Genomic DNA, 18414 nt, shown 5'->3' on the forward strand with positions numbered 1-18414 from the left:
TGAATATCGTTTTTAATTTTTTTTTTATTATATATATTTTTATACTTCTGTGTGTGTTTATGTAGAGTAGAAAATCCACACTCCAAACTAGTATCACATTCGTCAATCATTACCTCGATTTCTTGTGAGTGATTTACAAGTTTAGTGGCTCATATGGGTTTAGTCTTAACTGAAATCAGTCATCCACATAGAGACCTTGGAAAGCAGAGTGCCCCTGAAACAGGAAATATGGGGCCTGTGAGAACATTAACGCAAAGTGACATTAATTCGTAGTGAGCTAAAATGGAATTGGGATCTCTAGGATGATTTAGCAGTTGGTGTTTGAGCGATAGAGGGGACAAGCTGCAAAAAGGGAAGGAAAATTAGCCTGGAACAGAGAAAGAGGGAAAAGACAGGAGAAAACACAAAAACAATCTCTGACATCAGACCAAAGATGGAAGAAAGTGTACAATGCATGATTACCACAAGTTATCTAGCTAACTCACTGAGATATCATGACATCGTGCAATGATGTACAGGTGTTGGATCTTAATTTGATCACCCCGTTGCAGGATAACTTTAACATTTGTAGTGTATCTGAGGTTTAAAAAGACTTCTGAAGTTTGTAATTTCCACTTTGAAATTTCAGACATGATTTTCCTTTAAGACAAAATGTATCAACCCTTACAAAACTGTCCATTAATTATAATCCACATAATAATTCACATTTCTTGCTGCTGCAGGATTATTTTCCTGCCGTAGCAAACTGGCTCAAATTAAGATCCTACATCTGTACGCACAATGGCCCATAGCAATGCCAGGGTTGTCTTCACGTTCCCTTCAGAACACTGTTATTACACAGCACTGTTTTAGACAACTGTGTTTTTTAATCTGACCTTTGCGTGGTGATCAATAGATTTGACCCATCTGGATTATAGGAATTCAGTAGCCATTATGTTGCCTCCATGAAATGTATTCCTTGCTAATGTCAGTTACATTTATCTTGGAGCATGTAGAGACAAATCACTACTTTGTAGAGCGACACCAATTGCATGAGAAAACAAAAAAGTTGTCACTTAAAACATGTATCACACACACTACACGCATGCACGCACACACACACACACACACACACACACACACTTGTTATTTTATTCAGTGTAGCACTGTTGTAATGAATACTCAGGAAGAAAAAGGTGTAGATTCACGCGCAGAGCGTGACAGGTGTTTATTTCGCAGAAGGCAGGAATCGTGGTCACATGCAGGCAATGGTCATACACAGGTAGGCAAACAGGCAGGTGATTCAAAACTAGGACTGAAGGCTATAACTGGTTCTCACAAACAAGCTAGGAAAAGGCTTAGTAGAGTAAAAACGAGCAATACCTCACAAAGGCACAAACAGAATGAACTGAACTAAATAAGGAGCTGATGAGACCAGGTGAGTAACTAACACAGGTGAAATCAATGAATAAAAATGAAAGACACGGCTACGTTCAAGAACACAATGAAACAGAACACAAGGTTGACTAAGAAAATAAACACAGAACCTTACAACTGAAATGCCCTCATGAATGTATCTTGGAGTGACTATTATCTTGTCTGTTAATAGAGAGTAACGGGGGCCCTAGCCTGTTCTCCCTCCCTACTGCTTATGCAGCTCACACAGGGCATTCGCTGATTCATTCATATTCCAGCACTGATTACAAGGGTGGTTGCAGTCTGCAGATACTGCTGGTGATGCTAAGAGACAAAGGGAGAGCATCGTGTCATCAACTCCTGAATTATGTACTGATCCACATGACATTAGTAGATGGTATTTGAAACATTGATGAACATTAAGTTCATCATGATGGGTAACTCAATATCATATTTGATCAAGCATGAGAGTACAACAACGTGTACTCTCATGTGTAGTAACTGACAACATGCATCAGTAGAGTCTTCAATTGACATGTCACTATTGTTTCTCGCTCACTCAGGACAACACATTGTGTTTGACCTGAGCCATTTATAGACTGTGCATTTGACCATTCTACATTATGCACAACACTGAGCGGTTATTATCGATATTGCTACAGTGATGGCATGAGCCAACAGTGTACTATGTATGACACATAATATTGTTCTTAAACCATTTGAGAAAGGTGTTTTTTCTGCACTGTCATTGTCTTCATTTTGTTGCATATTTGCAGTGGTACAGTATGCCATAGATGGAGAAATATCTCCAAAGGTGTTTCTATTTCTGGCGGCGGTCTGTTAGGCTCACCGTGTTAATATTTCATCTCAGCTCCACTTCTACAGTGTGTTGGCAGAACTGTTGAATTATGTAGTGGATAGGGGATGGGAAAGTTCCTTTTCATTCATCACATTTTGCAGCATATGTGTTTAGTTGTTGATGTGTTCATGTCTTGTGTTTAGGCATACAGTACTGTGACACAGGTCTCTCTAAATACTGCTTGGGAGGGACAGTTGAGATGGAGAGTGGAAGCGTATCCCCCTTCTATTTTTCTCTCATTTCAAAAGATTCCTCCTTTTATTAATCAAAGTCATTGATGACAATCAATTTCTTGCCTTTTTCAAGCAAAGCATAAAATTCCTTTACTTCTCTAGGAAGCATCTTAAAGATGGAATCCCCACTACGGGAAACAGTGCCTAGTGCCACGGCTGTTGTTGTTGTTTTTGTTTTGTTGACTAAGCAGAGCTGGGGAGCGTTGTGCATCCTGGTAAAAACAAATATTGCAGTACATATGCTGCTGTTCTATTGCACGTGCAATGATGTCAGAGGGACATCATTTGTTGTTTGTAGTAACTTCTTTTTTGTGGTGAACGGACGTGGCCGTTTCACCACGAAGGATTACATCTCTTCCCATATTGCTGGAGAGTCAATATGAATGTAAACAATAGGAAATAAACCATTCCCTTCAAAGGCATTTCCCTACCTGTAATCTCACAAGGACATTGCTCCTGCACAAACACACTCATAGTACACAACTTTACAAGTGTAATTTGTTGGTTTTATAGTTATTAGTTATTATGCTTTTGTTTTTAGGACTAAAATTACAGTAAAGAAGTTCATCTCCTACATACAGTGCATTACTACTCCTCAACTGTGACAAACATCTGAAGTCAACAGGCTCCTTTATATGACTACGAAAATAAGTGGGCCAAAAGCATTAAGTGTAAAAAAACATTAAGAATACGGCTCTAGACTGACCAGTTGAATCCAAGTGAAAGCTATGAGCCCTTATTGATGTCACTTGTTAAATCCACTTCAATCATTGTAGATGAAGGGGAGGATTAAATAAGGATTTTTAAGCCTTGAGTTAATTGAGAGATGAATTGTGTATGTGTGCCATTCAGAGGGTGAATCGGCAAAACAAAATATTTCAGTGCCTTTGAACAGGGTATGGTAGTAGGTGCCAGGCACATTAGTTTGTGTCAAGTACTACAACAATGGTGGGTTTTAAACACACACAACAGTTTCCCGTGTGTATCAAGAATGGTCAAGAAACACCCAAAGGACATCCAGCCAACATGACACTACTGTGGGAAGCATTGGAGTCAACATGGGCTGTTCTTATGGCAAAATGGGGTACAACTCAATATTAGAAAAGTGTTCGTAATGTTAGACTTTTTATTCTTATAACCATAACTTATAACCATGACTAGGTATGGTGATCTCTCCATCAAGGAGATATCTCAAATGAAAATACTTAACTCAGATTAAAATGGTGGAATTATAGGTCCACCAATGAATATATACATTGTTCATTATTACTAATGAATAACACAACACAATGATTGTTGGTCCACATGACATACAGGCCATTGATTGGTCTTTCAGTGCTTGATCCCTTAATCACAATGATAATGAGAATAATTTGTACCTAATAAAATGTCCATTTACAGTACCGAATTACAGTACATAGTGTAATACATTCATGTATATGTTATTGTCTGGGCACGTTTCTTTCATGATGGCAAATATGACATTTCTATGCCACAGTTGATGGTTTAGATGTATTATGCTACTAAATATCTTATAGTTTGTTCAGTGTGATCGTTGATGCACTGTTATGTAGGCATTTTCAAGGTTTTTGTAAGTAAGAGGAATATATTATTCTCATGTCTGTACCATCTCCTATCTATTTATAATTAAGAAAACTGGTCATTACATTACTTTTATTAGCATAAGGACGACCTCTTTTCGAAGACGTGAGTTTGGTTAGAATCTCTCTTCGCAGTTTTCAGTCTAGAGATGAATACTGCACATGATTATACGATGAGGACAAATCACAGCCGATAAGGTGTCAAATCATACTGAGGTAGCAATACTAGAATTAGCCTCGGTGCTGAGTAATGTCAACAAATAATAAAATGCTAGCTAGCTTGCAATCAAATAACGTACAGTTGAAGTCGGAAGTTTACATACACCTTAGCCGAATACATTGAAACTCAGTTTTTCACAATTCCTGACATTCCCTGTTTTAGGTCAGTTAGGATCACCACTTTATTTTAAGGATGTGAAATGTCAGAATAATTGTAGAGAGAATGATTTATTTCAGATTTTATTTCTTTCATCACATTCCCAGTGGGTTAGAAGTGTACATACACTAAATTTGTATTTGGTAGCATTGCCTTTAAATTGTTTAACTTGGGTCAAACATTTAGGGTAGCCTTCCACAAGCTTCCCACAATAAGTTGGGTGAATTTTGGCCCATTCCTCCTGATAGAACCTGAGTCAGGTGTGTAGGCCTCCTTGCTAGCACACACTTTTTCAGTTCTGCCCACAAATTTTCTATAGGATTGAGGTCAGGGCTTTGTGATGGCCACTCCAATACCTTGACTTTGTTGTCCTTAAGCCATTTTGCCACAACTTTGGAAGTATATTTGGGGTCATTGTCCATTAGAAGAACCATTTGTGACCAAGCTTTAACTTCCTGACTGATGTCTTAAGATGTTGCTTCAATATATCCACATAATTGTCCTGCCTCATGATGCCATCTATTTTCTGAAGTGCACCAGTGCCTCCTACAGTAAAGCACCACCACAACATGATGCTGCCACCCCCGTGCTTCATGGTTGGGATGGTGATCTTCGGCTTGCAAGCCTTCGCTTTTTCCTCCAAACATAATGATGGTCATTATGGCCAAACAGTTCTATTTTTGTTTCATCAGACCAGAGGACATTTCTCCAAAATGTACAATCTTTGTCCCCATGTGCAGTTGCAAACTGTAGTCTGGCTTTTTTTATGGTGGTTTGGAGCAGTGGCTTCTTCCTTGCTGAGGGCCATTCAGGTTATGTCAATATAGGATTCATTTTACTGTGGATATAGAGACTTTTGTACCTGTTTCCTCCAGCATCTACACAAGGTCCTTTGCTGTTGTCCTGGGATTGATTTGCACCTTTCACACAAAAGTACGTTCATCTCTAAGAGACAGAACGCGTCTTCTTCCTGAGTGGTATGACTGCTGCGTCGTCCCATGGTGTTTATACTTGCGTACTATTGTTTGTACAGATAAACGTGGTACCTTCAGGCATTTGGAAATTTCTCCCAAGGATGACCCAGACTTGTTGAGGTCTACAATTGTTTTTCTGAGGTCTTGGCTGATTTCATTTGATTTCCCCATGATGTCAAGCAAAGAGGCACTGAGTTTGAAGGTAGGCCTTGAAATACATCTACAGGTACACCTCCAATTGACTCAAAAGATGTCAACTATCCGAAGCTTCTAAAGCCATGACATCAATTTCTTGATTTTTCCAAACAGTTTAAAGGCACAGTCAACTTAGTGTATGTAAAGTTCTGATCCACTGGAATTGTTATACAGTGAATTATAAGTGAAATAATCTGTCTAAACAATTGTTGGAAAAATGACTTGTGTCATGCACTAAGTAAATGTCCTAACCGACTTGCCAAAACTATAGTTTGTTAACAAGAAATTTGTGGAGTGGTTGAAAAACAAGTTTTAATGACTCCAACCTAAGTGGATGTAAACTTCTGACTTCAACTGTACATCATATCATTGCAATGATCCATCTGTATTTCATGCTATTGACATTTCTCTAGTCTGGAATATATTCATCTGTACTTCCAATAACATCACCTTATAGTAACTATGTTCCTGGGCTGATTACACAGCCAGACTGGGGCCGATCTACATCTTAGCGAGCAGGTTACTGACCATCCTCTGTAGGTCCTGAGTACGCATTCCTGTGGTCTCCAGTACCTCATCGTGGTTGGCCTTCTCCTGGCTATTGTAGTCTGTGACCACCTTGTTGGTGATGAGAGACAGGCCAAAGACGCGGAGACCACAGTGACGGGCCACCACCACCTCAGGGACTGTACTCATACCTACAGAGCACAGACAGAGGGTGAGAGAAGACAAGCATTGAGTTTGGTCATTTCCAACCTGACACTCGTACATTTTCTGTAGAAGAAATGGACATGGCTATTGAGAGACTTGAAGGCCATGGTCAAAACCCAATGAACCATACTTACCCACAGCATCTGCGCCTAGTTTCTGGAGAGCTCTGCATTCTGCGATGCTCTCAAAGGTGGGACCTGCCAGCATGCAGTACACACCTTGCTGGATGAAGGAGGAACAGCTCTGCTCCTCAGCAGTCTCTTTGGCCAGACTAGAAAGGTCTTTGTCATAGGCGTCTGACATGCAGGGAAAACGGACTCCAAACCTGAAGCGATACATAAAGTCCTGTGTCATATCAGAGGCCCTCGATGTCAGGTAAAGGACAAAGTACAATCGAAGGACTCCACAAGGGTAAGACCCATGCCCTTTACTGTAAAGAAATGCCAGTAATCAGGCTCCATGTATGGGAAAATGTGGGAGGAGACCTCTGGGGAGCCTTTTCCACAGCAGAAAGAGAAGCCCATCCTCTTCAGACAGAGGGAACATGCAACACAACCCTTCCAAAGATCAAAAGACTGCTATTGTAACCTTTCATCGTTGTGACCACACAGTGGGTTGTGGCCTGCAAAGCCAGGCATGTTGATGTGATCCTTGATCAGCATGATGTCACCCACTTTAAAGTTGGGGTTCAGCCCCCCAGCAGCATTGGTAATGATCAAGGTCTCCACCCCCAGCAGGAAGAACACTCGGACTGGGTACGTCACCTGGAGAAAAAGAGGAACTAGAGATAAGGGATCACTCAGATCACCTAAGTTCCTGGACGTACACATCACAGACAAACTGAAATGGTCCACCCACACAGGCAGTGTGGTGAAGAAGGCACAAAAGCACCTCTTCAACCTCAGGAGGCTGAAGAAATTTGGCTTGTCACGCAAAACCCTGACAAACTTTTACAGTATCACAGCCTGGTACGGCAACTGCTCCGCCCACCAACCGTAAGGTTCTCCAGAAGGTAGTGAGGTCTGCACAACGCATCACTGGGGGCAAACTACCTGCCCTCCAGGACACCTACACCACCTGATGTCACAGGAAGGCCATACAGATCAACAAGGACAACAACCACCTGAGCCACTGCCTGTTCACCCCATTATCATCCAGAAGGTGAGGTCAGTACAGGTGCATCAAAGCTGGGACCGAGAGACTCAACCGTCCCGTGGACAGGACAAAGATCCCGAAGAAGTTTTAATGTCTTAGTCTTAGGTCTCTCTTTATGTAATGTTGTGTTGTCTCTCTTGTTGTCTTAGGTCTCTCTTGTTGTCTTAGGTCTCTCTTTATGTAGTGTTGTGTTGTCTCTCTTGTTTCATTTCATTACAGTCCCAACGGTGTGATTTGTTTGATCGTAGCTAGCTACATAGCTAGCTACATAGCCGTCTTTGTTTCAAAGATAATTGTGTAGTCTAGAGCGATTTTCTAGGTTAGCTAGCCAGCTATTGTCGTTCTCCTAACGCAACGTAACGTAACCAACACTGCTAGCTAGCCAGCTAGCTCCCGAAAAGCAGCATTGTAGAAACTTCACACTCAACGGTACGACTTGATTAGGGTAGTGTCAACAACGCAGCTAGCCTACCCCAGCAGTACTGTATCATTTTAATCATTTTAGTCAATTAGATTCTTGCTACGTAAGCTTAACTTTCTGAACATTCGAGACGTGTAGTCCACTTGTCATTCCAATCTCCTCTGCATTAGCGTAGCCTCTTCTCTAGCCTGTCAACTATGTGTCTGTCTATCCCTGTTCTCTCCTCTCTGCACAGACCATACAAACGCTCCACACCGCATGGCCGCGGCCACCCTAATCTGGTGGTCCCAGCGCACAACCCACGTGGAGTTCCAGGTCTCCGGTAGCCTCTGGAACTGCCGATCTGCGGCAAACAAGGCAGAGTTCATCTCAGCCTATGCCTCCCTCCAGTCCCTCGACTTCTTGGCTCTGACGGAAACATGGATCATCACAGACAACACCGCTACTCCTACTGCTCTCTCTTCGTCCGCCCACGTGCTCTCGCACACCCCGAGAGCTTCTGGTCAGCGGGGTGGTGGCACCGGGATCCTCATCTCTCCCAAGTGGTCATTCTCTCTTTCTCCCCTTACCCATCTGTCTATCGCCTCCTTTGAATTCCATGCTGTCACAGTTACTAGCCCTTTCAAGCTTAACATCCTTATCATTTATCGCCCTCCAGGTTCCCTCGGAGAGTTCATCAATGAGCTTGATGCCTTGATAAGCTCCTTTCCTGAGGACGGCTCACCAGTCACAGTTCTGGGCGACTTTAACCTCCCCACGTCTACCTTTGACTCATTCCTCTCTGCCTCCTTCTTTCCACTCCTCTCCTCTTTTGACCTCACCCTCTCACCTTCCCCCTACTCACAAGGCAGGCAATACGCTCGACCTCATCTTTACTAGATGCTGTTCCTCCACTAACCTCATTGCAACTCCCCCTCCAAGTCTCCGACCACTACCTTGTATCCTTTTCCCTCTCGCTCTCATCCAACACTTCCCACACTGCCCCTACTCGGATGGTATCGCGCCGTCCCAACCTTCGCTCTCTCTCCCCCGCTACTCTCTCCTCTTCCATCCTATCATCTCTTCCCTCTGCTCAAACCTTCTCCAACCTATCTCCTGATTCTGCCTCCTCAACCCTCCTCTCCTCCCTTTCTGCATCCTTTGACTCTCTATGTCCCCTATCCTCCAGGCCGGCTCGGTCCTCCCCTCCCGCTCCGTGGCTCGACGACTCATTGCGAGCTCACAGAACAGGGCTCCGGGCAGCCGAGCGGAAATGGAGGAAAACTCGCCTCCCTGCGGACCTGGCATCCTTTCACTCCCTCCTCTCTACATTTTCCTCCTCTGTCTCTGCTGCTAAAGCCACTTTCTACCACTCTAAATTCCAAGCATCTGCCTCTAACCCTAGGAAGCTCTTTGCCACCTTCTCCTCCCTCTTGAATCCTCCTCCCCTCCCCCCTCCTCCCTCTCTGCAGATGACGTCAACCATTTTGAAAAGAAGGTCGACGACATCCGATCCTCGTTTGCTAAGTCAAACGACACCGCTGGTTCTGCTCACACTGCCCTACCCTGTGCTCTGACCTCTTTCTCCCCTCTCTCTCCAGATGACATCTCGCGTCTTGTGACAGCCGGCCGCCCAACAACCTGCCCGCTTGACCCTATCCCCTCCTCTCTTCTCCAGACCATCTCCGGTGACCTTCTCCCTTACCTCACCTCGCTCATCAACTCATCCCTGACCGCTGGCTACGTCCCTCCCGTCTTCAAGAGAGCGAGAGTTGCACCCCTTCTGAAAAAACCTACACTCGATCCCTCCGATGTCAACAACTACAGACCAGTATCCCTTCTTTCTTTTCTCTCCAAAACTCTTGAACGTGCCGTCCTTGGCCAGCTCTCCCGCTATCTCTCTCAGAATGACCTTCTTGATCCAAATCAGTCAGGTTTCAAGACTAGTCATTCAACTGAGACTGCTCTTCTCTGTATCACGGAGGCGCTCCGCACTGCTAAAGCTAACTCTCTCTCCTCTGCTCTCATCCTTCTAGACCTATCGGCTGCCTTCGATACTGTGAACCATCAGATCCTCCTCTCCACCCTCTCCGAGTTGGGCATCTCCGGCGCGGCCCACGCTTGATTGCGTCCTACCTGACAGGTCGCTCCTACCAGGTGGCGTGGCGAGAATCCGTCTCCTCACCACGTGCTCTCACCACTGGTGTCCCCCAGGGCTCTGTTCTAGGCCCTCTCCTATTCTCGCTATACACCAAGTCACTTGGCTCTGTCATAACCTCACATGGTCTCTCCTATCATTGCTATGCAGACGACACACAATTAATCTTCTCCTTTCCCCCTTCTGACGACCAGGTGGTGAATCGCATCTCTGCATGTCTGGCAGACATATCAGTGTGGATGACGGATCATCACCTCAAGCTGAACCTCGGCAAGACGGAGCTGCTCTTCCTCCCGGGGAAGGACTGCCCGTTCCATGATCTCGCCATCACGGTTGACAACTCCATTGTGTCCTCGTCCCAGAGCGCTAAGAACCTTGGCGTGATCCTGGACAACACCCTGTCGTTCTCAAATAACATCAAGGCGGTGGCCCGTTCCTGTAGGTTCATGCTCTACAACATCCGCAGAGTACGACCCTGCCTCACACAGGAAGCGGCGCAGGTCCTAATCCAGGCACTTGTCATCTCCCGTCTGGATTACTGCAACTCGCTGTTGGCTGGGCTCCCTGCCTGTGCCATTAAACCCCTACAACTCATCCAGAACGCCGCAGCCCGTCTGGTGTTCAACCTTCCCAAGTTCTCTCACGTCACCCCGCTCCTCCGCTCTCTCCACTGGCTTCCAGTTGAAGCTCGCATCCGCTACAAGACCATGGTGCTTGCCTACGGAGCTGTGAGGGGAACGGCACCTCAGTACCTCCAGGCTCTGATCAGGCCCTACACCCAAACAAGGGCACTGCGTTCATCCACCTCTGGCCTGCTCGCCTCCCTACCACTGAGGAAGTACAGTTCCCGCTCTGCCCAGTCAAAACTGTTCGCTGCTCTGGCCCCCCAATGGTGGAACAAACTCCCTCACGATGCCAGGACAGCGGAGTCAATCACCACCTTCCGGAGACACCTGAAACCCCACCTCTTTAAGGAATACCTAGGATAGGATAAAGTAATCCTTCTTCCCCCCTTAAAAGACCTAGATGCACTATTGTAAAGTGGCTGTTCCACTGGATGTCATAAGGTGAAAGCACCAATTTGTAAGTCGCTCTGGATAAGAGCGTCTGCTAAATGACTTAAATGTTAAATGTAAATGTTGTCTTAGGTCTCTCTTGTTGTCTTAGGTCTCTCTTTATGTAGTGTTGTGTTGTCTCTCTTGTTGTCTTAGGTCTCTCTTTATGTAGTGTTGTGTTGTCTCTCTTGTTGTCTTAGGTCTCTCTTGTTGTCTTAGGTCTCTCTTTATGTAGTGTTGTGTTGTCTCTCTTCTCGTCATGTACGTTTTGTCCTATATTTTTATTTAATTTATTTTTATTTTTAATCGAAGCCCCCATCCCCGCAGGAGGCCTTTTGCCTTTTGGTAGGCCATCATTGTAAATAAGGATTTGTTCTTAAACTGACTTGCCTAGTTAAATAAAGGTTAAATAAAAAATAGATTAAAAAAATGCTTATAGTAGGTCAGGGTGCAGACAGATTGTGTTTTAAGAGGGTCCCAAGATTTAGATATGAAAATTCAACTAACACTGTCAAAGGTTAACCCAAGTTGACTGCTATGCTACTTTCACAGAGGTCAAAGCTAACTAAAGACACCAACTGTGTTATTCTAACATAATGGGACTTCTTCATAAAAGTGCAAACTGGTGAAATATCATTGAGGACCTCACTACTCATTTGAAAGAATATAGTAGCTGTATTTAAAAATACATATAATCCCATAAGGTGTCAGGTTTATCATGGGATATACAAGCATTCCAATACACTTTTTCATTAAATATTAATCCAATGTAATGAGGATATGGCTCTGGTGGGTGGAAAGAGTGGAGCTCACCATGGCAATGTCATAGCCCTCGTAGAAGTGGAAGCGGCCCTGCATGCAGACACACTGCTTCCCCTGCAGCTCCCCAAATACCAGCTGACTGACATGTCCTTGTACTGCAGTGGTACAACAAGAAAGACAGGAGGAGGATTTCAATAGAATTGCTGAATGTAAATATTTCAGTCAGGTCCCAAGGACAGGAAGCAGCAGCCACCATCGGGTGACGGTCTGATTCTGGGTCACAGTGAAGGGCTGGTGTTCTTACTTCATCTTTCAAAACATCTACATAAACATTTCTTATCTGACATTAAATGATTAAATGCGTAAGTTATCAATGATCATTATAACATCTATTGAGCTGGATGATGTAATGGTGCATGTACAAACTGAAGACGGCAGGATGCTGTACAGTTTCAGGTGGTAGAGTGCAGGATAAGGATGGTGTCTGACCTGTGCTGTTGGGGAAGTGTGGGATGTTCTTGTAAGGAAACACAGTCTTGTTGTCCAGCAGGTCAGCAAGACCACCGAGGCCGGAACCACAGATGATGGCTATTTTAGGCCTCTGCTCAGTGTGAGACAGCAACCAATCAGCTGTCTCCCTGTAATCCTCATATTTGTAACTGAGGGAAGAAACAGATAGTAAGTTCATGCTATTCAGTATAATGTTACAATCTAAGTCATCAATGATCATCTGTGTTTCTGCAGAGATGGACTACTATACACCTTTCATCTGAACACAACCAATGGGAACGTTTGTTTTTTGATTATGCAAAACCTGTCAATTACTGTCAAGTATCTTAGCAACTCCTTCAGCTACTAATAACAGAATCATAGACAAACACACCCCTTCACACCCCGGGCTCCCGAGTGGCACAGCAGTCTAAGGCACTGCATCTCAGTGTTTGAGGCATCACTACAGACACCCGGGTACGAATCCAGGCTGTATCACAACCGTCTGTGATGGTGAGTCCCATAGGGCAGTGCACAATTAGCCCTGCGTTGTCTGGGTTCGGCCGGTGTAGGCCATCATTGTAAATAAGAATTTGTTCTTAACTGACTTGCCTAGTTAAATAAAGGTTCAATTTAAAAAGAAATTAATCTGCTCTCTTGGTACTGAATGTGTGTGTGGGGGAGGGAGAGACAGAGGGGGAGAGAGAGAGAGTGGGAGAGCTTATCTAATTGAATTAAATTGAAAACAACAAAATGTAATTAACTTCTACACATTTAAACTCTACAAGCATATCAAGTTGTATTGGCATTTGAGACATTATGGTTGTTGGCATTCTCATTGGGTGGACATGGTGAATGATTGCAAGTCCTGTCATTAAAAAGTAGGCATACACAGATTTTATAAGTGACCATAAATCCAATGAGATCACTTGGTCTGGAGGCCAATCTAACCAACATTAGTGGCATAGAAAGCAGTTTGTTCTGTTGTTTTTAACTAAATAAAAAAGATTCCTTCATGTTATTTAACTGTACAACAGATACTACTGTAAACATGTGAAGTGTACTGCATGATTATATGAAACAGGACATACAGGTGGGAACTGGAAATTATTATGTCTTATTTACGTTTTGAACCAATAGTTCGCCACAGAATAAACAAAGTCCTGTTCAAAGCAAACAGTTGGTCTTCCTCAATTTTCTTTGGGGGGCAATAAAAGGTGTTCATTGTTAGCAATAAACGTTGGTAGCAATTGTCACCATAAACGTTCCTATCAGGCATGTTTAATTTGAAGTATTGAATCTGTTTTGTATACTGGTAGTTTTCTGCTCGCTGTAGTAAATGGGGGGAGCTCACAGGGCAGGAGGGGATGAGCCGCAGACGGATTGGCTGATTCCGTGAAAGCGCAGCGCTTCCATCACGGAGCTGTCCGTGGTGCTGCTGGCCACTGTCGGATCAGGACTTTCCATTCAGCACGGTCCACCGGGCCGCGGGACTGCACACTCCCTGAACCAGGAGCTCAATGAACACGCACAATGGCCACTCATTGTGTACTTACAACGCCGAGTCCCTTTCCTTTCAAATGAGCTGGCAAAAGTAGGGCTGCTTTCAATGCTTCAATCAAATCAAATCAAATGTTATTTGTCACATGCGCCGAATACAACAGGTGTAGACCCCACCGTGAAATGCCTACTTACAAGTCCGTAACCAACAATGCAGTTTTAAGAAAAATAAGAGTTGAGAAAATATTTACTAAATGAACTAAAGTAAAACAATAAAAATATAGAAGAGTAACAATACAATTTTGCATAGGGTTTTCATGAAAAGTAAGCTTGTCTGTTTAAGTGTTACCCAGGCCATCGTGTACCTACTTATTAGGATGTAGCCTAAACACTAAATTAAAAAAAAAAAAAAAGCTAAAATATTGTTCAATATTATTTACTTTTTATTAGGAATAGAGATTTTCGATATGTAGGCATAAATCAGCCATTTGTATTGATATCTATCAGATAAGTCAATTATACCAGAGACCCACGATAATCTCTTGCCATGAACATTTACAAATCTGCCCATTTCATGTAGCCTATGAATGACTGACTGAAGCTGGCATATTGGAAGTAGAATCAGGGCCCGGTTTCCCAAAAGAATCTTAAGGCCAAGTTCGTTGTTATAAACTTCTTATGAGCATCGTTAAATCTCCGAGATTTTTCTCCAAACCATCGTTATCAGGGACAGCAGTGGACAGCAGTGGAGAAGGTGGAAACTTTTAAGTTCCTGGACGTACACATCACAGACAAACTGAAATGGTCCACCCACACAGGCAGTGTGGTGAAGAAGGCGCAAAAGCACCTCTTCAACCTCAGGAGGCTGAAGAAATTTGGCTTGTCATGCAAAACCCTAACAAACTTTTACAGATGCACAATCGAGAGAATCCTGTCGGGCTGTATCACCGCCTGGTACGGCAACTGCACAGCCCACAACCGTAAGGCTCTTCAGAGGGTAGTGAGGTCTGTACAACGCATCACCGGGGGCAAACTACCTGCCCTCCAGGACACCTACAGCACCCGATGTCACAGGATGGCCATAAAGATCATCAAGGACAACAACCACCCGAGCCACTGCCTGTTCACCCCGCTATCATCCAGAAGACGAGGTCAGTACAGGTGCATCAAACCTGGGACCGAGAGATTGAAAAACAGCTTCTATCTCAAGGCCATCAGACTGCTAAACAGCAACCACTAACTCAGAGAGGCTGCTGCCTACATTGAGACCCAATCACTGGACACTTAATAAATGGATCACTAGTCACTTTAAACAATGCCACTCTAAATAATGCCACTTTAATCATGTTTACATATCTTTTATTACTCATATCACATGTATATACTCTATTTTATACCATCTAGTGCACCTTGCTTATGCCGCTCAGCAATCGCTCATCCATATACTTATATGTACATATTCTCATTCACCTCTTTAGATTTGTGTGTATTAGGTAGTTGTTGGGGAATTGTTAGATTACTTCTTATATTTGTGTGTATTAGGTAGTTGTTGGGAATTATTAGATGACTTGTTAGATATTACTGCACTGCACTGTTTTTTTCACCCTCCCGCTTCACTTTGTACACAGAAGATCTCCGCTAAACATAGAATATCACGGTTTATCCGTCTCTCTGTGACCGCCTATAACTTCAGGACAAAGTTAAATACAAGTACAAAGCTGCCAATGTCTTAACAATTGATACAAACAAGCGACATATACAAAGAAAACGGGGATGAGTGCATTAAAATATAGCCTAAAAACAGTAGTCTATATGCCTATTTAATTCATATTGAAATACATTTCATGTTCTATCAATTGATTTCTATTTTGCTACTTGTATGCTACTGTCTGTAATTTGTCTCAATACATATTTCATGATGTGCTAAATCGGTGATTTAGTGCATTTGTTATTGGGTAAGCATTATAATAAGCCGCCTCAATATTTGCAGCCGTAGGTGGTAATATATCTATAGGAGCTGACCCGTCGTCAGTATTGTGAACTAATGTTAAGGAAAGATTTGATTGGAGTAAACTGATCCTAGAGCAGCGGGCCCTTTCTTTCGATCCTTCAGTATCGACACATGCTCCAACGATGACCGTTCTTTTTGCGTCACGTTTTGGGAAACCATCGCTACCGGGAAACCAGGCCCAGAACATTCATGGGTTACTGTGCGCTTCCAACCCCTGACACAGACGAATTGATTAGCATATAACCGTGGCTAACCTGTTATAGGCTCTACTGTAGCCTACCACGAGGACAACATTTCACCCCGATATAGGCTACACCGATATGTTATCTTACCTGGATGGGTTCGAAGATGAAATGTTCATTGCTGTTTGTTCTTCAGCTACTAAATTTAGCGACAAACGGTAATCGTAGGACGAGGTCACGGTTGCGACGGACAGATGTCATGAGAGGGTGGCGTGACGGAGGAGGAGTCGTTGGATTTGCGGTTCCTTTGATAGGGCTCGTTGTCCTAATCAACATTTCTAACAGACTGGGCCCGGTTTCCCAAAGCATATTAGAGACAAATTCATCGTTAGAACCTTCGTAGGAACATCGACATCGTTACATTTCCGAGCTGTTTCCCTAAACCATCGTCAGTAAAGTTGCACTTGAAAACGCTCGTTATTTACAGACTGCCTCTCAGACCATTCGAAAAACAACTAAGTGCGTTGTAAGATTATTTTTTGCCCTTCCGCGTCAATTTATACACAGAAGATGTATAAACATATCATCAAGCTGTTTCTGGGACCGCAGATAACTTGGGAACAAAGTTGACTTAAAATGCAAAGTTGACAATGTCTTTGCAATTGAACAAGCAAAGGATAAATATATGCTTAAAATTAAAACTGAGATGACTGCATTAAACAATAAATAGTCCTACATCAGGCCTATATATTTTAATCATATTGAAATAAATGTAATGTTCAGTCAATTGAGTTCTATTTGTAAGCTACACTGACTATTATTTGCTAAATATATTTCATGATTTGTAACAACATGTGCACAATGATGTGCCAAATTAATCTGTGATTGAGTGCATTATTATAGTGTAAGCATTAGAATAAGCCGCCTCAATATTCGCAGCCATTAAGTGATAATATCCCTCTACGAGCTGAATCGTCTTCAGTATTGTGGAATAATTCTAATGTTAATGTAAGATTTGGATGGAGAAACGTGATCAGAGAGCAGCGCTGACTTTCTTTCGATCCTATCAGTAGGTGTATTGAACAACTCACGTAATGAACGTTCTTTCTGCGTGGTGTTTTGGGAAACGCGTGTTACATCTTCGGCAGTTGTAGGAAAGATACATCATTAAAACACCTGTAAGACTAAAGTTCCATGATTGAACTTCCACCTGCCAGTCGGAGCCTTGATGAATGATAATCAATCAAATTGATTTATAAACCCCTTCTTACATCAGCTGATGTCACAAAGTGCTGTACAGAAACCCAGCCTAAAACCCCAAACAGCAAGCAATGCAGGAGAAGCACGGTGGCTAGGAAAAACTCCCTAGAAAGGCCAGAACCTAGGAAGAAACTTAGAGAGGAACCAGGCTCTGAGGGGTGGCCAGTCCTCATCTAGCTTTCCCGGGTGGAGATTATAACAGAACATGGCCAAGATGTTCAAATGTTCATAGATGACCAGCAGGGTCAAATAATAATAATCACAGTGGTTGTAGAGGGTGCAACAGGTAAGCATCATTCAGAGTATCTCTACCACTCCTGCTGTCTCTAGAGAGTTGAACTCTAGAGAGTTCCATAGCTGCAGGCAGAACAGTTGAAACTGGAGCAGCAGCACGACCAGGTGGACTGGGGACAGCAAGGAGTCATCAGGCCAGGTAGTCCTGAGGCATGGTCCTAGGGCTCAAGTCCTCCGAGAGAGAGAAAGAAGGAAAGAAAGAAAGAGAGAAAAAGAGAGAGAGAATTAGAGAGAGCATACTTAAATTCACACTGGCCATCGGATAAGACAGGAGAAATACTCCAGATATAACAGACAGACCCTAGCCCCCGACACAATACTGGAGGCTGAGACAGGAAGGGTCGGGAGACACTGTGGCCCCGTCCGTCGATACCCCCGGATAGGGCCAAACAGGCAGGATATCATTGTTTTGTAATTCATTAGGCCTACATTAAAACTTCACCACAAAAAAATGATTTACTGAAATAGTGAAGTAGCCTGCTAGAAGGGGAACATTTGATGTGTAATATGTGTAGGCTACCTGAAACCATGCCCCCACACTGGAAATCCCCCATTTAAACGTCCCTTTCACACACAGCAGATGTGCCCACATGACAGTCTTTTGAATGTCTCTTTGTGGTCAAAGAGCCTGCACTGACATCAGGTGAAATGCATAATTACCCATGATGCCTGTCATTTGAGTGTGGTTAAATGTCAGGGTTTGATTTCATTTTGCCTTGTGAAGGCCTACATTGAGAGAGATCCCTTTTAATCATCCCCAACAGTCACTTTGTTTATGGTAGTGCTTGAAGGACTACTCAATTA

General features: G+C 43.3%; 1 protein-coding gene across 1 annotated transcript; it reads right to left on the reverse strand.

Annotated features, from left to right (window-relative positions):
- Positions 1-1176: 1176 nt before the first annotated feature.
- On the reverse strand, positions 1177-16527 carry LOC115134759 (purine nucleoside phosphorylase-like). Its single transcript, XM_029668954.2, has 7 exons — positions 16207-16527; positions 12364-12533; positions 11926-12029; positions 6933-7108; positions 6479-6669; positions 6162-6331; positions 1177-1719 (listed from the first exon to the last, which is right to left on the reverse strand). Exons 1-7 carry the CDS (start codon positions 16233-16235, stop codon positions 1663-1665), a joined length of 897 nt encoding a protein of 298 aa, XP_029524814.1. The 5' UTR covers positions 16236-16527; the 3' UTR covers positions 1177-1662.
- Between the last annotated feature and the right edge of the window lie 1887 nt (positions 16528-18414).

The sequence above is a fragment of the Oncorhynchus nerka genome, linkage group LG9a, assembly GCF_034236695.1.
Source record: "Oncorhynchus nerka isolate Pitt River linkage group LG9a, Oner_Uvic_2.0, whole genome shotgun sequence".
Taxonomy (NCBI): Eukaryota; Metazoa; Chordata; class Actinopteri; order Salmoniformes; family Salmonidae; genus Oncorhynchus; species Oncorhynchus nerka.

Bases quoted from the DNA above. Each gene is read 5' to 3' on its own strand.
- LOC115134759 (XM_029668954.2), bottom strand. From the start codon at position 16,235: ATGAACATTTCATCTTCGAACCCATCCAG. The intron at 7,109-11,925 runs GTGAGCTCCACT...CTTTTTCTCCAG, and splicing joins AGGGCTATGACATTGCCATG to GTGACGTACCCAGTCCGAGT. The intron at 1,720-6,161 runs GTCAGTAACCTG...TTTGTCTCTTAG, and splicing joins CTCAGGACCTACAGAGGATG to CATCACCAGCAGTATCTGCA.